Source organism: Festucalex cinctus, chromosome 19 (assembly GCF_051991245.1).
Source record: "Festucalex cinctus isolate MCC-2025b chromosome 19, RoL_Fcin_1.0, whole genome shotgun sequence".
Taxonomy (NCBI): domain Eukaryota; kingdom Metazoa; phylum Chordata; class Actinopteri; order Syngnathiformes; family Syngnathidae; genus Festucalex; species Festucalex cinctus.
In genome coordinates, this window is record NC_135429.1 from 12,184,042 (window position 1) to 12,207,116 (window position 23,075).

General features: G+C 38.8%; 1 protein-coding gene across 3 annotated transcripts in view; it reads left to right on the forward strand.

Moving 5' to 3' along the window:
• LOC144007030 (TBC1 domain family member 20) overlaps positions 1–17,473 on the forward strand; it is a 62,457-nt gene extending 44,984 nt beyond the window's left edge. Inside the window, exons 10-12 of one of the 3 annotated variants that reach the window (XR_013280026.1) lie at positions 16,305–16,388; positions 16,567–16,629; positions 16,727–17,472. Coding sequence is in view for 1 of the 3 variants with exons in the window: in XM_077506271.1 (XP_077362397.1) it covers positions 16,305–16,372 (68 nt within the window). In the remaining 2 variants the exon portion in view is untranslated. Of the gene's footprint in view, positions 1–16,304; positions 16,389–16,566 lie in introns of all 3 variants that reach the window. The other 2 variants (XR_013280027.1, XM_077506271.1) reach the window with 2 other exon arrangements.
• The last annotated feature ends 5,602 nt before the right edge of the window (positions 17,474–23,075 follow it).

The window sequence follows — 23,075 nt, forward strand, 5'->3', positions numbered from 1 at the left end:
GGAGCAAAAGGGGGCTTTGCAAAAAAAAAAAGTGAAAACTGTGATGAAAGGGGGAAAAAAAGGGCCACACTGAAAATGAAACAAATTAGAAATAAGTGAGTAAATTTGTGTTTTATGGCCACGTTGAAAATAAAAGATAAATAGATCAAATAAACAAATTCCCTGTCATGTTGCTCAGTTCAGGCACATGCAAGAGTGATGCATTGTTTTGGATGTTTACACTCAAAGTGACTTCTTCTCCCTGCAGTGAGGACGCACACACATCCCTGCCCCCCTCATTCATGTTGATGCAGGGAGGCGGGATGACGGCGTGTGATGTAATCTGGTGACGCGTACGCTTTATGTAAGATCTGTTCACTGAAGTTGAACTTTTTTGATGTTTTTTTTTTTTTTTAACTCAAACCTTGAGTACCCTGTTTGTTTTTTAAGTGCCTAAGAAAAAAGAAATCATACACAATAAATTCTGCAGTGTTTTTGTGAGTCACTTTTATATTTTATTTTTTGCAATTCTTTATTAGACTTAGACTTAGACTTGACTTTATTGAACCCTTTGGGATGGCTCCCTCTGGGAAATTTACATGTCCAGCAGCAATAAGAACAGACGATAAAATAAAATTAAAAAAATCAATAAATAATCAAAAATCAAAAATAAACAAGGTTATTACACCAGAGATTGAATTAAATAAATTAAGTACAGTAAAGTGCCATATTTGCAAATATTACTCTAAAACCCAGTCTATTTGGTCCCTATCTAAATCGAGTCAAATTGACTCTCCAGAATTGATATGTACATTTGAAACATACAGATATTGAATGATATCTGCCGGCTGTATCGATCAGACACCCCAGACAGGAAATGCTAAAAAAGGTTCACTTCTTGTTGTGAGTTTTCCTGCTGAGCTCAGCGCTGTTTGTCTACTCTGTGTGTGTGCGTGCGGACATGTCGAGACCGAAGGTCTATTAGCATAATAATAGACTTGAAATCACTGGCGTGCGTGTGCGTAAAAGGCTCTCAGGAAACACAATGGGCAGGATCTTGTTGACTTTTCATTCCTTTCTCTTTAAAGGGCCATCCAAATGAATAAGACCACCCATTCAAATAGGGAAGGACTTTACATTGGAAGCAAAGTATGGAATCAAATTAGCAGAAGGGTTGGGGTGGCTTCCAGAGGACAAAGACAAGGTCAACGTGGGCCAAGGAAGCATTCCCCGATAGGACATATTGAGAGTAATCCATTTCGGGGTCAAACTGTGGCAGTTGTATTAGCGCTACGTGCTAACTGTCCAAACAAATTCTCACTACAGGTGGAGAGAATTGGTTGCAACACTCTCTTAACTCATTCACTCCCAACCCCCTTCGCTCCCGGTTGTTTTACAAAATTTTTGACAGATTTTGCAAAGCCCTCAGACTATTGTGTTCTATTGTTATAAAAACATGGAACCTACCAAAAGAAAGATTAGAGTCACGAAAAAAGTACATTTCTGTTTATGTCCGTTTTGCAGCAATTAGCATTATAATATAGCCAAGTTTCATCATTATTCACAAATCTGTTTCAAACAGCGGGGAAAAGAGCTTTTTGCAACAAGGCCTGGTTGATCTCTTATACTCTGCTGCCACCTGCTGGCCGGTTTTATAATAACTACCATTGCTTCAAGGCAGCATTCTCTTAAGTTCCGAGGTTGCATCAAAGCCTTCTGTATGCTCTATCATAAAATAACATTAAAAACAAAAACAAAAAAAACGTATAAATATGTCTTTGGGAGCAAATGAGTTAATGAAACAAAAATAAATTAATTAAAAGTAATACATACAAAATAATGACAAAATATTTTAATTTTGTAGACAAATAATACTATTTATAGAAATTAAAATAATCCCCACAAGAGGAAAAACAAAGTTTGAAGTGATGGAATTGGAAGTGTTAGCGGGAGAGGCAAACAAACGTATTACTTAGTCACAGTAATCAATCATTCCGATCACTTTTGGGGAAGCACGCATAAACGGCATAAAAGCCACGTTTTGTTTGATTACCTCATCCTGAGTGCGCACACATTGCTTCAAGCGTGACAAGAATTTAACCACCGAAAAAGGAAGAAGCAAATTGTAGTTAAAAAGACAAGCGGAAGAAAGCGGGAGTCATTTGCAAAAGTGGCGAGGATCCATATGTGAGCTCTATGAATATGTATGCGCTATGTATGCGGGCGAAGACGGCCATTAATATGTATTGTTTGGTAATGAGGCGAGTGGGGCACATCAGATGGGTCCTTCCTTAACTGCTCACATGTGGCTCATTAAGGAGTAGACCACGCAAAGCACCTGATACCCCCCCCACCCCACGCCCATCCGTGAAAAAAAAAAAGACCACATCATCCTGACTGATGTTAACAAAATGGACATTTGATCAGCATCCATCCCATAATATGACCATCCTGTACATCCAATAGAAAGTCATCTCAAATCATCTTTCTCCATTAAAATGAATTGAAATGCCGTTAATTCGATCCAAAACAAAAACACCAACAAAAACATGTTTTTAATATATTTCAAAATCTCAAATGTGTTGTAAAATGTTCAAAATCATCCAAAAAAGGGCATGCTTATTATTCCTTCCTGCACATGCAAATCACCTTTGAATGAGCTTGTGGGGCCGATGTGCATATAGACAGCTTTATGAGTCATTTATTCAAACACAGACAGCTTATTAACCAGTCTCTGTTCTCAGCTGCCTCCCACCTGATACTACAACTGGCCCCTGGACGCCGCGTGTACCCTCTGTGATGCCATATCAAAGATCATATTAACTCTTCTTTACTTCAATCATCACTAATACAGAAATCAAAACATCTAACCAAAAGACTATTAAGACTAGAATGCATCTAAACAAAACTAGTTTCATTTAGCAATGTGAAATTTGGGAGGGATATCTATCATGAGTAAGATTCCAAAAAAAGACAAAGGGATGTCAGCCATTTTGGTTTGAAGTGGACATTTTGGGGTCAAATTTGGCCATTTCCAGGGGTTCTCCAATTACCAATTTAACCTCATGATGTTGAATGTGTGCTGACAATTTAAAATCTCAGATAAAAGACAGATGAACTGCACTACATTTCAAAGGAATGTAGTTTTTGTCATTGCATGTGACAGTCAGCATGTATTCTTATCCCTCCCTGTGACTTGGGTTTCCATTATAAGTCCTTGAAACTGCCCTTCTGTGTCTTTGAAAATTCATCCCCTGAAGCAAGTTTCACTTAGCAATATAAAATTTGGTGGAGACGTCTACCATGAGTAGACCCTCAAAAAAGTCTCAAGAAGCCATGCCCAAAAAGACACAGGAAGGCGGCCATTTTGGTTTGAAACAGACTTTTTGGGTCATTTTGGCCATTTCCATAGGTACTTCGAAAACCAAGTCATTCTAAAGATTTTGTCTGATTAATAGCATATCTTGAATCTCATTTTCTAGATAGATTGCCAATCAAAATTGTAAATAAATCCAGCTTTCAACATTGTATGTCATCCTCAACCAGCATTTACTACTCCTCTCCCAGTGCCTTGGATTTCTCTTTTAAGTCCTTAAGGCTTCCTGTTCACATCTTTGAAAATTCATCCCCTGAAACCTGTCTCGCTTAACAAAATGAAATTTAATATCCACATAGACCATGAGTAGACCCTCAAAAAAGTCTCAAGAAACCATACCCAAAAAGACACAGGAAGGCGGCCATTTTGGCTTAAAGCAGACTTTTCGGGTCATTTTGTCCATTTCCAAAGGTCCTTCGAAAACCAAGTAATTCTAAAGATTTTGCTAGTGCTAGCATATCTTGAATCTCATTTACTAAATAGATTGCCAATCAAAATTGTAAAGAAATCCAACTTTCAACTTTGTATGCGACCCTCAGCAAGCATTTACTTTGATTTCTGTTTTGTTTCTCAAGGCTTCCTGTACGCATCTTTGAAAATTCAGCCTCTGAAACCTGTTTCATTTAACAAAATGAAATTTAATAGCCACATCTACTATAAGTAGACCCACAAAAAAGTCTCAAGAACCCATGCCCACAAAGGCACAGTAAGTCAGCCATTTTGGTTTGAAGCAGCCATTTTAGGATTATTTTTGAAGACGGACTATCCTTGCGACATTGTCCAACTGTGATCATATTCAAAGTACTTATACTACATAGATAGGCCACTTTTCTATCGGATGAACAAAATAACATTCCATTGATTGTGATCAGTCCCCATTCAGCTTTCATTTGTAACTCATGAACGGGCCACCTAAAGCTGGTCCTGTTAAATTGTCTCGTTTTGTGCGACAGAGAGAGAGAGAGAGAGAGGGAGAGAGAGAAGGGAGATTCTGGGGGTTAATTGGGTCTAGGCACACATATACACACACGTACACATACACACAGCAAATCCTCTTAGCTACTATAATGAAGGAAGTAGATGTGGCAAAAAAGAGAGCGAAAAAATATGGACGAAAAAAAAGGCCGGGGAAACAGATGCAGGTCAAGATAAAAGGATAAACACTGAGGGATCATTTTTTTGGGGAGGGATGCTTCAGAAGATGGGACGTAAAAAAAAAAAGAAAAAGTCGAAAATAACATTTCATCATCGCCATGGAAACCAACAGCAGCCAGCCAGCCAGCCAGGCCGGGATACGGCCCGCTTGTTATAAACCCTCCTTGTTAGTTAGTTCGGATGTTGTTGTTGCGCACGTGTGTTTGTGTGCTTATGTGTGAGTGTGAGAGAGCGAGTGCAACAGCGTGTTAATGAAACCCTGCAGGGACCGCAAGCACTTTGTTCTATTTTGCTCGAGGCTGACTTTCCTCTGCCAGGTTTGGGATTAATTACAACAGTTTCTACCAGCAATGAGTGCCGAGATGATATTTTTACCCTGGCGGTGGAGTGAGCAGACACGGAAAAGTCTGACAAGTACAGTATGAGGTCAGGTGAGGACTTGAGCAGATGTATGATAAAAATTAAAATAATTTTAAACTACTCACCCTGAGGAGACATTTAAAGGGAAACATAATCGTTTGTTTTTTTGCAATCTTAACATTATGAGTATAAAGTTGAGTTTTGTATTGTTTTTCAAGAAAAACAACTATAATATATAAGTTGAATAAAGTCATATTTCTAGATCTAAGGTTTTCTGTGAGGGAGGACATGAAGTTCTTGAAAGTGACTCATGCAGCCGCAGTGTGACGCAGTCGCGCGCTCTATGTTCCGTCTTTGTCAATGTCACTTGGCTTCTATTGGATTCTTAATCTCATATGCTCCATAATGGGCGGATTATTGTGCGCCGGGATATCTTGGTCAGCTCATCCCGGCCCGACGCGCGGCGTCAAAGTTTGCGGTGCACGTGCACAGAGCGCAGTAGTGCTGATTCCAGCATGTCACCAGAGTTGCAGAGTGCGCCATTTATTCCATTGAGTTACGCTGCATCCACTCAAGTGGAGGACAATGAGATCATATCTCGTTTTTTCTTTCTGTGACAAAGATGAATGTAGTGTGGACTGCATTAAAGTGTCGGCTAGATTTTGCTTTAAGGTTAAAGTTGCAGCATGGGAGATTTTTTTTTCTCCCAAAAACAGCACACAAAGAAATATTACGACGACAGTACAATATAAAAAAATAGAATAAAGTCACAATCTTTTTTTTTGTTCCACAAAAAAAAGCAAGATGAGAATAAAGTCGGTTTTCATTCAAAAAAAAAAGGCCAAATATTAAAATAAAGCAGAATATTACGAAAAATGCACATTATGAGAATACATTTGTATACAATATTTTGTATATAATATCACACAAAAAATCCAAAATAAATTAAAAGATTTTTTTCCACAAAAAAAATATTACAATAAAAACTCAATACTACCAGAAAAGTTTTATTTTATGAAAATACTTGTGTGCTATTTTAAATATTTAAAAAAAATGTATTTATTTATTTATTTATTTATTTTTTATTTGTTTATTTATCTATCTATCTATCTGTTTGTTTATTTATTTATTTATTTATTTATTTATTTATTTATTTATTTATTCATTTATTTATTCAAAGAAGATTTAATTTAAAAAAAGACGAATATAGTCGTATTTCTTTCGGAAGAAAACAACACTATCAGAATAACATTGTATCCTTTCTCTCTTTCACTCTTGTTTATATGTGTAAATGTGTATAATCTTTGTATAGGAATTTGTAAACGTGTATTAGTGGTGTGTGCATCTCTTTTGACGATTTGATACAGTGTGAATCAAAAACTATTTTCTGATTCAAAACAGTCTTTGTTCCACCATTAATATTGCCCCAATTCTTCTTGTTACTATTTAAAATATAGTTGAATTGGGGGAGGAGGACAAAGGCCGCGGAAAAGACAATGGAGCCCATGCAAGGGGCTGAGAGGGTTGAAGGTCTCCGAAGGCGTCGCGTCGGCCGAGCGGATCAGCGAGACGGCAAAATGAGGCAGGAAAGGAAGTGTGCAGACATGCTTTAATGGTTTTAGGGATGAGAACTTTTGAAGAGTTTTTTTTTTTTTTCACCCCGCCTCATTCAAGTTTGTCCCCAAAGCTCCGCGGTCAAGACAGATTTAAGTCTGCTCGGTTAATTGAGGGAGGCGCGCGGACGAAATGGGTTAAACCAATCAAAAGTCATTTGGGCTTGAAAAGTCACGCCAACTTTTTTGCCTGCCAAACTTGTCGCGTTGTCTTCAGCGGGCGAACAACGAAAGTTGCATGTGATTTATTTATTTTATTTTTTTTTAGGAAGTAAAGTAAGTATTTTTCAGTTCATAGATACTACTGTTAACTAGCTCTTGCTAACCCAAACAGCAACAACCAACTTCAAAAAAATAATGGAACTGCAAATATACAATCCCTGCATTGAATTGTGAAAATCTGCAGGTAATTAGCATTTTCCAAAAAAAAGTTTATAAATATCTAGCGACTTTCCTATTCGACACAGCTATCAAACAAAATGAAGCTCTTCCCCTCATTCCAACATAGTTCCATGGTACCAAGACAGCGCCAATGATTTTTTTCATAAGACAGGTTGCGGAGTAACACTGTATATATTTCTTCAAATAATGTCCCTAGGTTGCCAGGTTAATAATCCACTTCAGGCAAATTTTTCATTTGATTTTAAACTCCACTCGTACTACACGGCGAACACTGTTAATACGCCTCATCCGTCTGCAGTTGAGTAAACAGAGCATGACTTCAACAATTGACAACTGGCGGTGGAGCTGATGCAAGTTGTTAAAAAAAAAAAAAAAAAATCCAAAATCAGTGCTGATGCTTGATTATCAGCGCCCAGCCAGACGTCTGTTGCCCCCCCGACAATTGCCTCGACACCACCCATGTGTGTGTGTGAGCTAATCATGCCGCCCTTATCAGCGACCGTCAGACCCGCAGAGACTCCGATGTGCTCCCTGCTGATAGCTGCAGACGCGGAGGTCGCCCCCCCCCCCCCCCCACATGCTACCCGGCCACCCCCTTCTGGCGAGGGGGGGCGGCTCTTAAATAAAGAAGTAATAGACCCGCAGCCGGAAAAATAAACGCTTATTATCGGGGCTACAATGAACACTCGAGTGAAGCAAACAGCTGATGATCTCTTGAGGTTAACCGCAGCACAATAAGACTAACTCGCCTTTCTGCTTGCTTAAATGCGTATCCACAGTGTTTGTTTTTCGTGCTACATAATGCAAAAGAGGTCACGTTTCGTCTTTAAAACCCATATGAGCATAAAAAGAAGTTAACAGCTATACAATGAGACTAAAATAAAGTCAATCATTAAAGTCGATTCAGGCCTGTCTCGATGGTGTCAATGGAAAAGCTGTTAACCTGCTGACACACACGGAGGAGCTGTAATAAACAGTCAAGGGAGTCCATTTTGCCCTTCTGTTTCGTCTGATTGGTGGTCACCTTTTGACCAGTGGGGGTTTATTGGCCAAAGCAGGAAGTACATTAGGATAAAACACAAAATAATCAAAAAGGTTCATTTTTTTTCCTTTTATTCCCTTTTTCTCGTTTTTTCTTTTTTCCCCCCTTTTTTTCCTTTTTTTCTTATTTTTCTCTTTTTTTTTTTTTTTTTTTTTAAAGGTTCATTGTGATGGCCATCGCTGTTTTTGGATGTGTGGGAACACCCCAACGTGCACATGACAGCTCGTTACCAAGCGGAGGTTGGACCTTCCCCCCCCCAATTTTTCTAAATCGGCCGACGCAGAACCCCCCCACGCCCCTCGGGTGCCCCTCCTTAGCAAGGTTGAACTGGAGGATGGGGATGGAGGACATGTCGGGCAAGTCAGTATAGTCCAAGGCGGCCATTTTGGGACCTATAAAGTACGAAGAAATCTGACCAAATGAGCCACATCAGCAGATGTTTTGCTGAATTGCCAAACTTTTTTTCACTTTGCCATCCAAGATGTGCAGAGCATGACGTCATAGTTTGTCGGTCATTTCGCGGACTCTTGTAGCATCCTTGCATTAATTTCCCAGAGGATCCAAATGGACCTCCCGACTTTGCCTCCAGTGATGTTGTCAATCTTTCATATTTAAATATTTCATGTCCATTTTACTTCCATCCTTGTCTTATTTTCACCTCTGTCCTTGTCTGTCTCATCATACCCTCCCTCAACCCCTTATAATAACATAGCACCTTTTAATTAGTCTGTGTAACCCTTCATTGACGAACACGCTGGAACCCTCAAGAACATGAGCCCGTTTGCATGATTGGCGGCTTTGTGAGCCGACAACGAGGAGGAAGTGGCGGCGAGGGTGTTTCAGAAAGATGATGACGGTAGAAAGCGAACCCAACGAGTGGCGCAATCAGGTCCAATCAAGATGTTATTGATTTGGTAGGCTTGATTTGGCCGCCTCCAAGCCAACACCTGGCTCTTGGCTCCGTGGGACGCTGAGGATCATCTGCAGCAAACGCACTCATGTCCTTCTGTGTCTTATTTGGCACACGTATGAAATGATGTAACTCACAATGGAGCATTATGATCAGCTCTGAAGGAGTGCAGGTGCGCTGTGTAATGTTGATGCTTGTTGAGTCTATTTGTCATCCTATGGAGATTATGTGTCATTTAGATTTTTTGTTGATTAAATACACCAGTGGCACTCCCCTTCGGAGCATGCAGCAGAATTTCACACAAAATACATGAGAACCTTGAAAAAATAATTGCACATTAATTTAAATCGCAATCAATATCAAAGAAAGAATATAGCAATTAGATTATGTTTCAAAATCATTTCATTAAAATGATTAATCTCACATTTTGTATCGTTTCTAAATGTACAATTGAAAAAATCCCAGCATACTTGTGAACATAAGAGTGGACAATTAGGTTTACCTTATAAAAATATTGTATCTTTTAGCTAATTGACACAATTCTTACCTATTCGAAGTTAAAACGATATTACTACACAATTAAAAGTCATGTAAAACATTGACTCATAGATTTTTGTTGAGGTAATTTTTCTGCCACTAAGCATCATTAGTGTTTCATTTTGGCCATTGCTGGCAGTAATAGCGCATAATGAATTACAACATGAAGCAACTCGTGAACTAGTCCTCATTCCTCACAAATATATTCATGATTATTATATTTATTAATGCAAAATTGTGTGCCTCCTTTGCAAAAGGTTGCATACCTTTATTTTAATACATTTTATATTGATGCATATTGTCATTAGTGCCGCAGCTTTCAGGCAAAGGATAAAATCAATGATGTCACTATATCACATACCTGTATAAATTATATGTGATTGAATTGCACACCTAGTGCTTTTTTAATCGAATTTTGGTCTAAATTATGACATTTATCATGAATGAATTACAGTAATTTTTAAATCGAGTACCCCAATTTTCAACATAACTGTAAACGTCAACGAGTCCCATGTACTGGAATGAATGCATGGCTTTATGTTGAAAAATGGTGCAATCTTTTGCATTTAAAATGACAATGAAGGGCCTGAAGAGTCCCCAGATGTGTGCGTGTTCGTGTATGTGTGTGTCTGTAGCCGTATGTTAATCAATGGCGTTAATGTAGCAATGAATTAGTAGTTTAGATGTCACGGGACGCTTAACACAGCTGATCCTTACCAGACACCGACTGAAATATACACACACACCACACACGCCCACAGGACCCCTGGGGGCCACAGGCGGACACTGTATAGCAGGCTAATTATCCCAAATTGCTAAAGTAGTGGAGTGTGTGTGTGGGTGTGTGTGCCCTCACAGCTGCTCCTGGTGTCAAGTCTTTGATAGATGAGAGATGGAAAGAGTGTTCATTTACTGCTCGGAGACACACACACGTGCGCACACACACCTGACTGCTCATTTATGGGTCAAACAGATTGGTCTTTTGTTGCCCAGTCACCGGTTCGTGCCGTGAACGCAGCGCTGGAAAAGGCACCCCGTCTGCGACCCTAAATCTCCTAAACGCTGCGAGGCGCCCTGCTAGGAAATCGTGCTTGTAATGAGGGAAATTAGAGCAGTCGTAAAGAGACGATTGTGTGTACGTTGCATGTGTGACTCACAGGGTGGATGGAGTGGATGGATAGATGGATGGATGGATGGATAGATGGACGGACATAAAGATGGCCAAGTGGACAGACGAATGGACAGACAGAAAGGTGGATGGATGGATGGACTGACAGCTCTCTGGACAGATGGTTGGATGGATGGATGGATGGATGGATGGATGGATGGATGGATGGATGGATGGATGGATGGATGGATGGATGGATGGATGGATGGATAGATGGATGGATAGATGGACGGACATAAAGATGGCCAAGTGGACAGACGAATGGACAGACAGAAAGGTGGATGGATGGATGGACTGACAGCTCTCTGGACAGATGGTTGGATGGATGGATGGATGGATGGATGGATGGATGGATGGATGGATGGATGGATAGATGGACGGACATAAAGATGGCCAAGTGGACAGACGAATGGACAGACAGAAAGGTGGATGGATGGATGGACTGACAGCTCTCTGGACAGATGGTTGGATGGATGGATGGATGGATGGATGGATGGATGGATGGATGGATGGATGGATAGATGGATAGATTGATAGATAGATGGATAGCTAGACGGATGATAGACGGATGGATGCATGGATAGACGGATGGATGCCTGGAGAGATGCCTGTCTGGACAGACGGAAAAATAGATGGATGGACGGACAGATGGATAGACAGACAGATGGCCAGACGGATAGAGTGATGAATGGAAGGATGGTTGAATGGATGGATGGATGGATGGATGGATGGATGGATGGATGGATGGATGGATGGATGGATGGGCGGACAGACGGACAAAGATGGACAGACAGACGATGGATGGATGGATGGACAAAAGAATGGCCAGGTGGACTGACGGATGGATGGATGGATGGATGGATGGATGGATGGATGGATGGATGGATGGATGGGCGGACGGACGGACGGACAAAGATGGACAGACAGACGATGGATGGATGGATGGACAAAAGAATGGCCAGGTGGACTGACGGATGGATGGATGGATGGATGGATGGATGGATGGATGGGCGGATGGACGGACGGACAAAGATGGACAGACAGACGATGGATGGATGGATGGATGGACAAAAGAATGGCCAGGTGGACTGACGGATGGATGGATGGATGGATGGATGGATGGATGGATGGACGGAGGGACAGATGGATGGATGAATGGATGGATGGATGCATTGGACAGACAGATGCATTTATGCAAGCACGGAGAAAGATGGATGTATATGTGAAGAGAAAGAGAGATAGTGAATAGAAAGATGGATGATGGACAGATGGATGATGGATGGAGACGTCGACAATAAGTTAGATGGATGGATGACAAATGAAAGATGCATGGATGTTTCCGAGTGACTGTAAAGACTTGACAGATGGATGAAAGTTGGGCAAAAGGATTGCCAGTTGGATGGTAGAATGATTGACAGGGACGCGGACAAATGAGAGGTTGATGTTAGATGCGCGAATGGATGAACAAATCGGACGCTTGATTCAGAGATGGATGAATTATGAATGTATAGCCCAATGGCGAAATGGTTGGATGAATAGATGTGTGACCGGATGAGCTGATGGACGAATGATTGATGGATATGTTTTGGATATCTCTGCTGATGTTGCAGGGCCGCAGGCCGAAATACACTCCTCATCTCATTTCAATCACCTCCTTGCAGCACACACACCTGCACCAGCTGCGTGCATGTGTGTGCGTGTTGCCTTTGGGACGGGCAATGCAGGAACGCCCAAGACCCTGGTCATATAGCTACCAACACACACACACACACACACACACCACAGGAGGAGAGCAACAACCGAGCGGGTGGTCTGTGAAATGAGCTGGGGTGCAGAGGGGATATTAAAGTGCCACATGTGTTCTCTTTACTATTCTCTAATTAACCCCCAAGCTGTCTTGCACACCACACACAGGACTTGTCGTTATTTACGAGCATTTGGGAGGAAAAAAAATAAGCAATGCACTGGAATTAGTTAGGGGAAAACAAACATCTTTTTTTCTTTTTTTTAAAGGATGCGTTCAAAAGTTCAAAATGTCTAAATTGCATTTTGTAGCATTTCATACAAAAGGTTAAAGAAAAATAAGAAGTGTTATATGCCCTAACTAAGTCACAACTGAACTCATTGACTCCCAGCCATTTTCACAGAAGCAACCCCCTTCACCAGGCTGTTTTACCGAAGTTTGACTGATTTTGCAAAGCCCACAAAATATTGTGTTCTTTTGCTATAAAAACAGGGAACCTACCAAAAGAAGTAGAAAAAAAGTATATTTCTATCTGTTTCCGTTTTGCAGCAATTAGCAAATAGCTAAGTTTCATCCTTATTCAAAAATCTGCTTTGAATTTTGAGTAATTGAGCTTTTTTATTTCAAAATGGTCTTGGTTGATCTCTTATACTCTTCTGCCACCTGCTGGCCGTTTGTGTAATAGCTACCATTTCTTCAATAGTTCTTTGCCCCATTGAGAGGCTGCATCAAAGCCTTCTAAACGCTTTACCATAAAAAAAAAATAAAAAAAAGTCTTTGGGACACTTAAAACATTTAAAATAGAACGTATTTTTACGTTTTTTGGAGCCAATGAGTTAAATATAACATTTAGGTGTGATATATAGCATTTTATTCAGTTAATTCTTCAACCTCACTAGAGTTACATCTCATTTCACAGAAAAATTAATACAATGGAAAAAATATCTGAAAAATATATGGGATTTTATTTGCAAACTTTATAAGCCAAGTCATCTTTATTTATATAAATATGATATGCCTCAACTGATTTTTAGGATGACAAAACATAGCCTTTGAAAAGATATAGCGTATCATTAAAAAAAAAAAAAAGTAATGCCGATTTTTTTTTTCAATTTATTTTGAATGACATTTTGGTGATTAAATAATTAAATATAACTTTTTATTGAATTGTGTGCAAACTCACAAGAATGAGAACTGCTGAGTCATTTTTAATGAATTTAGCAAAATAGCATTTTGTTCAGCAAATGCTGCATCTAAAAGCCTTTCGTACAAAAACTAACACAGTGGAAAAAGAATTCAAAATCTGTGTGATTTTCTAACAAATTATACGAATATAATATAAACTTGAATGAACCATAATTTTGTAAAAAAAAAAGTGTTTTACGGCATTTTTCCCACTATATGTTGGATTTCATACAAAAAGTTAAGTGCAATTGTGCCACCGACAGAAAAGCTCGAGTCTAAAATGTCAACAATTTTGTGCGTCTTTTGTACTGCCGTCGCACACACATGCACACGATGGACACCGACCATGGACTGATGAGAGGGAGGAGCGTAATTTGTGTCGCGGGATAGTTGTGGCGTGGCGGCAAACAAAGGCCACGCACGCACCAGCATGCTCTTTGTCTTGCTTCCACCGTCTTAGCGCTCACATGTAATTAGCTTCACTCTCTCTGCCCGCTGCAGATACTGATAGCACACAGGAGGGGTCCGGAGTGCGTGTGTGCGCACAACTGTGCATGTGGGTGTGTGGGTGTGGGTGTGTGTGTGAGAGTAGGTAAAAAAAAAAAAAAAGACGAGGGGGTCCAAGTGTCTCGCGGGACAGGTTATGACAAATAAGATTAATGTGCCCCCTATTTCCAGACTGGTGCGCTGGCCTCTCACATGCACAGACACAGTGACATCATAAAAAATAAAAAATAAAAAAACACACATGCACGCCTCCCTCATTGGCTAATCTCTCAGGAGACACTCCATATGGGGAATAGAGTCCTATGCATGTGTCTTTTCCTTTGTTGTTTATCACTTTTGAATCCTAAATATGTTCGCCTCAACCATATTTACAGTACACGGACACTCGGACAGGTGTCCACATTCTCATATTGGAGTGTAGAATTTATCCTTTTTTTTTTTAAAATAAATAAATAAATGAATGTCTGAGTGGCCACCCCTAGTTCAACTTTGACCTTCAGCTAATTATTAACTCATTCACTCCCAACCATTTTCACTTAAGTGTTTTCCTGTATTTTGACTGATTTTTCAAGGCCCGCGAAATATTGTGTTCTATTGCTATAAAAATATGGAACATACCAAAAGAGAGATCAGCGTCTCTTCTTTTATCAGGGAAAAAAAAGTATATTCCTATCTGTTTCTGCTGTGCAGCAATTAGCAATAGAACATGGCCTGGTTGATCTCTTATACTCTGCTGCCACTCAACCATTTTCTGCAGTAGAGAGACTGCAACAAAGCCTTCTCTATGCTCTGGCATAAAAAAACAACAAAAAACATATAAATACGTCTTTGGGACACTTAAAACATTTAAAATATGACGTATTTATACGTTTTTGGGAGCTAATGAGTTAAATACGAAACACAAATAAGAGGAATATTGCAGCGCTATTGTCAAGTTTTAGGTGTGGTTGTGGAACCAAATGCAGAGAAGCTGGGAGGATTTAATTAAAACAAAACAAAAGCGAAATCCAAAAGGCAAGCAAAACAACAAGGCAAGCAACCGTCAGCATAACGGGGTGAAAACAACGATGAATCAACGCTGACAGCAGGGAGACAAGAAACTAAATACACACACACACACTAATTGACGCAACGAGACACGGCTGGGCAAGACACAAGTGGCAGAAGGTTCTGATAGGTTGACACAAAAGGAAGTCGGGTAAACACAGGTGGGCAGGACAATGCTTGACGAGACTAGAGGGCACACAAGGACAACAACGAAAAACACAGATCATGACTGAACTTAAAGAAACATGAGGGCAAAATCAAACTAAAGCAAAATTAAACCGAAGCCATGACAAAAGTAACAAAATCCACCCAAACCCAACCCAAACCATGACATCTATCACACTATGCTAAAAAAAAATGGTATATTTACTTTATTTGATTTAATAAACAATGCTACTGATAATTTCATATTCAACTGTATTTATTTATGTTATGTTTTGAGGTTGTATCACAAAACGCAGACATAAATAAGAGTTTAACACTTTATTCGCATAACATCAAAAGGCATGGAACTAACTTGACTTGACCAGAAACAAGAAGGCATCGAGGAAGAGAGAAGCAGGTGGCCAGCTGGACAGAGTTAATAATCCGACAAAGTTTCTCAGACAGCTTATATAGACAGTGAATCGATCTGATTGGTTGTGGCTAGACATGTGGGTAACAGGACTGACATGGAATTATCTGATTGGCTGTTGACCAGATAAAGAGATGAAAGACTCCTGACATCACATAACTTAAGACCAGTTGAAACTAGATGCCGGTTACATCAGTTCAAAACAGACACTTGACCTCATGGTCATGACTCAAACATAACCCTTGCATGACCCAAACATAACCCTGTCATGACAGTACCCCCCCCTCCCCCTCCCCCCACAGGACGCCTCCTGGCGGACCCCTAGGGTTAAACATAACCTTTACATGACCCTAGTCATGACAGTAAGCATAACCCTTGCATGACCCTAGTCATGACAATTTCAATATCCAGTACAACTTTTTCCAGGAATTGTAATATATTTTTCGTTTAAGTGTATACAATATACAGAAGCTTCCCCAGGGTAAACTGTTTATTTTATTTTACTGCATTTTAAATATTTTATTAAGTACAATACCTTCCCAAGGGTACATCAAAATTCACAATCAAAAGGGTAATTTAAAAAAATATGCTCACATTTTGAGGAATAGCTATGTATTTTTTTATGATTATTTTAAGATACTTTTCTTTATTTCACATGGGTTCAGTTCAATTTTGATTTTATTTTATTTTATTTTATTCATACAGGTCCCTCTGGGGGAAATGTCCTCTCGGTGGTTTCTTCTTGGATGGCAAAGTTTCAGTGGATCAGATGACAAGATTGCATTCTGGGTAATGTGGAAAAGCTACCAGTAATGTTAAGCAGCACTACATTTCCTGTGAGCTTCCTCTGTCTGTTTTCATTAGACGCTAATAATGCACAACACAAACAGAACACATTTGATCTTTTCTTCTTAAATTAGTGGAAAATCTTGTGCTAACATTACATCACGTATTTACTTAACTGCAGTTGGAGGAGGCCTTTGAGTGGTTGACAACAAGCGGTCCAACGCCACACTGTTTACATCCCTCGGTAGGTGCTGCTGTTTTGGTTAGCGAGAGATCAGTGAAGGCATCTATGGATTGATGTCATGACACTTAAAACCCTTTTTCCCTCCTGGTGTTAAAAGGGAGGCGTCTATTTGAAGGAGGTGTTGACATCTCCATACAACAGCTTGACTTGGACTAACACCGTGTTTAACCTCATTTGCAGCCTTTTGAACGCTCCATTCACGTTCCAAATCCAAACTAATGCGACAGACAGGAAGTCTGAGGCAAAATGAAAAAGGCTCCGAGTGCTTGAGAGGGTGCGTGCGTGCAAGCTCGCAGTTCAAAAGTTCATGTTTGTGTGCGTTTGCGTGCCAATCTGCTGCTTTTTTTTGTTTTTTTTTTGCAAGCGCGTCAGCCCCAGAGGTATCATCTTGTACTCCCACTGAGCTCCTCTCCGCCACGCTCTCAGCATCCAACTGGCACAATGACTGTGTGTGTGTGTGCACCCGGGAGAAACACACTCACGCACACGCACATGCCCGTGAGCAACAGAGGAAGTCGAAACAAGAAGTTAATGCATAGTTTTGAAAGGGGGACAAACAAGCAAATTGTTTAGCAGATGACATTAACACACTAAAAAAAACTATTGAACTTTTGTGACTTTATTTTTGAAATGCGTTAATATAATATGTGCTGATTGAGTCCTAATTATGGAAGCGTATTGCATTCACTTGAAAAAAAAAACTGTTTTTCTGACTAATTTTTTTCTGTCATTAAAAAAATATATATTCAAATAAACAGGGAAAAAATATTCAAAAAAACAGGAGAAGCTGCTGTTTTGTTTTTCTCTTGTTAAAAAATAGTGACCACCCTGGCACAAACCCGGCCCTGTACTAACTGCCTGCTCGTGAGGTGGGAGTAACAAGATGGCCGCCCTGTGACTTCAACGTGTTTGTTTGGGCTATCCAGTCATATATACAGGTTAGTGGTCTGCAACAAGTCAGAGGTAAATAAAAATAAGAATAAATTACTCCGAAAAACAGAAGTTTGTGCTCTGTTTTTTGGAATATTTTTTTTTCCTGTTTTTCTGAATAATTTTTTTCTGTTTTTTTTTGTTGTTGTTTTTTTTATTACAGAAAAAAATATTCGATAAAATAGAAGAAAAAAAATTAGTCAGAAAAGCAGAAAAAATTTAAAAATTACTCAAAAAACAAAGCTCCCCCCAAAAAATAGATTTTTTTTTTGTTTGTTTTTTTTCAAGTGATTGCAATACGCGTCCTTACATAATAACTGAATTATATCATGTTTGAACAACAGGTGTGCCATTATGGAGCATTTTATACAAAAAGTAACAGTGGGAAAAAAATTGAGGAAACAAACAAATTTTACTCATAATTATCCATCCATCCATCCATTTTCTTGACCGCTTATTCCTCACAAGGGTCGCGGGGGCTGCTGGCGCCTATCTCAGCTGGCTCTGGGCAGTAGGTGGGGGACACCCTGGACTGGTTGCCAACCAATCGCAGGGCACACAGAGACGAACAACCATCCACACTCACACGCACACCTAGGGACAATTCGGAGCGCCCAATTAACCTGCCATGCATGTCTTTGGAATGTGGGAGGAGACCGGAGTACCCGGAGAAGACCCACGCGGGCACGGGGAGAACATGCAAACTCCACCCAGGAAGGTCCGAGCCTGGACTCGAACCGGAGACCTCAGAACTGGGAAGCGGACGTGCTAACCACTCGACTAATATGAGCTGAGTGAGTCATGAAAATTAAAAAATAAAATGTATCACATTTTCATAATTAAATTAGCAGGAGATCAAAAGTGATTTTTTTTTCTTTCAAAAAATAAAAAAATTAATACAATAAAAAGAAGACACAATATGAGCTAATTGGATCCAAAGGACATCATCCCACATTGATTTGTCCTTTTAAATGTTTCAGGTCAAAAGAAAACTTTTAACAAGCTTCATAGTGGATGATGTAGCAAATGATTTTAAGGTGAAGATGCTAGAAGAGAAGAAAAAAAAAAAGAACGAGAAGACGTTCTTACTTTCCGTCTGGGGCTGAAACTAATTGGTCCAGGATTAGAAAATATTACAAAAACACACACACACACACACACACACACACACACACACAATTTCGACAAAGCCTTCCACAGGTCTGGTTGCCATGGCGATAATGCTGTGCAACAGTGCAAAAAGAAGGGGGTAAAAAAATAACACTGCTTGCTGTATTGATGACAGTTTGACATCAAGGCCGAGAAAAAAAAAAAAAAAAAAACTTTTCAAGCCATTTCTTCACAGATGAAAATATGCTTGGATTAGTTTGGTGCAGAAGAAAGAGGGAGGAGATTGATGCAATTATCTGCAACTTGTTGCTAACCAAAACAGCAGCACCTACTCAAACATTACAATTACAACTAAAGACCTCAATTGAGTAAATAAACACGACAAAATTTCTATCTTACATTTCGAAAATACATTTTTTTCCTTTGTACTCTCTGGAATGAGTGTCCCAATACTTTTGTCCGTGTGCGTGCGATTCACGCTTACAAACATCATTAATTTCCTGACATTCAGCTTTAATGATCTCTGATTAAAAAATGTCTCTTTTTGTGATGAAGATGATGACGACGTTCCAGAGAGAACAAGGGAGAGATTAATTGCACGCACGCACGCGTGGATTTAGAACAATACACACCTCATAGGGCCCAGATGTTAGCGTTGAAATTTCTGCGTAAAATCAAGTATGAGAAACATGTTTTAATTATCTGGCCACCTGGACCGGCTTGTTGCACATACACACACAGGGCACGCACACACTTGCGGTGCATGTCTTCATCACGACAGGATGTTGCATTCATTACTTTCCTTGATTAATTAAGCCGAAAAAGATCTGATTAAAGGTTTGATTTACATGTCGGCGACCAAACGTCGTAATAATGCTAATTTCATAAGGTCACATTATGTTTGTTGCTACCTGCTGTATAATATTCCAAATGCAGTTGAGTTAAGTTTTTTCTCTGGCAATATTAATACAATAGATAATAGTATAAATGTTTTCTTCACAAAGATACTAATGCTCAAATTGGATTTACATTGACAAATTTTAGCATTTTTCACACAAAAAAAAAAAAATGCGATACACAAAGACAAACAAAACCATAGTGTATGTTTTTGGTTTGGGGTTTCACCTGTGCAACCTGCATTTGCTGTTACGTAAACATGAAGACCAGAGAGTTGTCTGGGAGAAAAGCAAATCATTTTGAAATTTCATATTCATGTTTTGTTATGGCATTCAAGTGTCTTCTGCATGCAATGAAAACAAGGGGCTAAAAATTGCCATTCCAATCATTTTGGAGGGCACTTTTTTATTTTACATTTACTGATTTAATTGTTAAAACATTTTCAGCTGTCAAAAAATTCTTACATCATTTTTTTTTATTGAAATGAAAATGTTTGATTTTGATTTTTTTTAATTTTATTTGCACTTTAAAAAAAAATCTATTCTTTATTATTTTACAGTGTCACCCATACATTTTTAAAAATGTATTTTTTTCGTGCGCACATATTTTAGATTATTTTCCAATTGCAGAGAATATTTGTTTAATATATTTTATCCCTTTACTTACATTTAGATTTATTTATTAATGTTCTAACGTTCTAAGAATATTTATTGCAGTTATTTTATTATTATTATTATTATTATTATTATTATTATTATTATTATTATTATTATTATTATTATTATGTAGGATATTTTCTTCAATTATGTATGACCAGAGAGCGTCTGTGCGAGAGGCAAAAAATAAATAAAAAATCTTATATAAATCTAGTTAATTTGAAAATGTCAGATTTTTTTTGTGAACTAACAGTCTTTTTTTATATATATAAAAATCTATTTATTAGTTATTTTACAGTGTCACACATACATTTAAAAAATATATTTTTACACGCACATATATTTTAGTTTATTTTACAATGGTAGAGAATATTTGTTCAATATATTTTATCTATTTACTTACATTTAGATGTATTTTTTTAACGCTCTAAAAATATTTATTGCAATTATTTTGTTATTATTATGTAGCATATTTTCTTCAATGTATGTATTTGTTTACTTCTGACGACAGCAGTAATGCATGATCACAGAATGTAATGCAAAAGTGGTACAATATCAGCCAAAATGCATCAAAAGTCCAACAAAATGAGACTTCAGTTCAGTGAGCATCTAAGTGACAACATCCTGACAATCACATCACAATGACATGCGTTGACCTCGCATGTTTATCCAAGCTGTCCTCCTCCTTTACTTCATTCCTTCCATCTCCATCTTTGATTTTCTGCTGTCACCTCTGCTGGCGTTCCTCTCATTTGCCAGTCCACTGAGTTAAATATAGGGTGGAAAAAAACAAAGCAATCAGACCATGACATGGTTATTATTTTAAAGTGAAGTGCAGTTTTTTTTTTTTTCATTTTTAATTCCCTCTCATCCCCCTCCATGTATTCCCACTCTTTTAACACTCACCCTCTCTCTCCACGTTTGCAAGCTTGAGGAATTTTAACGCCCAGAGATTTAACGCTGGGAATTAGTAAATCATTAACATTTGACCAAAGTGTGCGTGTATGTGTGCATGACTAATTTTTCAAGGATTCAGAGTTAGAAAAAGCCTGCTTAGAATAAACATGGCCATATTAGACACTGTTCCTGTTTTTTGTTTTTTTTTGTCTGTCAAAGAAATGTGGGAATCAACTGCCTATTGTAGTGTACTGTACATTGCAAGTTTGCCACGTCTCCCTATCACCTCCATCACCTCCACCAAGGCACCCTGAGCCTCTTTCAATCCCGAAACTAGCTGGTATCATGTCCAAAAAAGTCTTAGTCATGCAGCTCTCCCTTTCTGTTATCGTGTCTGTATTTTATAGGTATTCTACAAATAATTTGAATGACTTGATCAGGTAACGTAAGGTTGTTCCTTGAGGATGTCTTAAAAAAAAAATTCACGTTTATTTTGATTTTTTCAAAATAAAATATTATTTAAATTATTTAATTATTCAATAAAAAAAAATAATTAAATATTCAAAAAATTGACAGTCCAAATTTTTAAGTTGTCAGAAAAAGAAACGAAAGGTAAATGAAAAGGTTTTATAAATGACCTAAACATGTGCAAAATATCCGTCCATCCATCCATTTTCTTAACCGCTTCTTCCTCATAAGGGTTGCGAGGGGTGCTGGAGCCTATTCCAGCTGGCTTCGGGCAGTAGGCGGTGTACATGTCCAAAACATGGCCATAAAATATCCAAAAGGGAGAGGAAAAGCAGAAAGTTACCATAAAATGTCCATGAATTTGCCAAAAATGTTAGACAATGGATTTTTAAAAAGGGCAGAAATGAAAACATTCACAAAGTAACCATAATATGTCCACAAAATTACCAAAAATATCAAAAAATTGATAGCAAAAAAAAAATCTGACAAAAATTGTCAAAAAATAGCCAGAAAATGTCCAAAAAAAGAAGAAGCAGGAAATTACCATATGTCCGTAAAATGGCCAAAATGTCAGAAAGTTGACAAAAAGGCAGAAAGGGTCTAAAAATGTATGAAAAATTACACCAAAAAAAATCTAAAGATGCTTTTTAACTTCAAAGTATTACGCCCACAAAATACAACAACAAACCACGTTATACCTCAAATAAATCTGTGCTATTATGACACCATGTCGAGTGACCTCTCTTTCAACCGTCCGCACCTGTCCACTTTCCCTCACCGCTAAGTCCTTAAATCTCCACCATGACAAAATGGAGCGTAAACGCCTTTCCCGGTGAGAAACGATTAAAAAAAACAAGGTGAGGTTGAAGACATCGCAATTAGATCTCTTGAACGTCTTACTTACTCACGCAAACCCCCCCACTAACACTTCAATTCTTTCATATCTTCACTCCATAGGAAGGACCGGTGGGAAATTGTCTTGTGAGATTACCACCGGTGTGTGTGTTGGAAAGAGGCAATGTATTAATGTAGCCTGAAGTCCATATGCAACATGCATGAATTTTTGTGTGTATTTTGCATCCGTGCGCGCGTGTGTGTGTGTGTGTCGTCCAAGGAACACATAAGTGGATTAGCCGTCATGCTTTTATTCCTGTAATGGAAACATCAGGCGGAGAAAGAAAAGTAGGGCTGAGGCCAGGCCGCGAGTGAGAAAGGGGATGCGGTGGGGGGGGGGGCCAGTGGAATAAAAGCAGCGTTCAAGAGCCTCGAGGTTTTCTTCAATTGCAAATGCTTTGTGGTGGAAAATTCAGTCACCGCCTATTGGAAACAGTGAGCAACACATGTTGACTATCTTCTCTGTCACAAGTCCTTGGGTGAGGGGGAACATCCCCCCCAAAAAAAAAATATATATAAACTTTTTAAGGCCGATTGAAAGGGGTCGCAAAGTCATCATCTTGCCTCCAGTGACTAAAATTGACAAGTTGACTT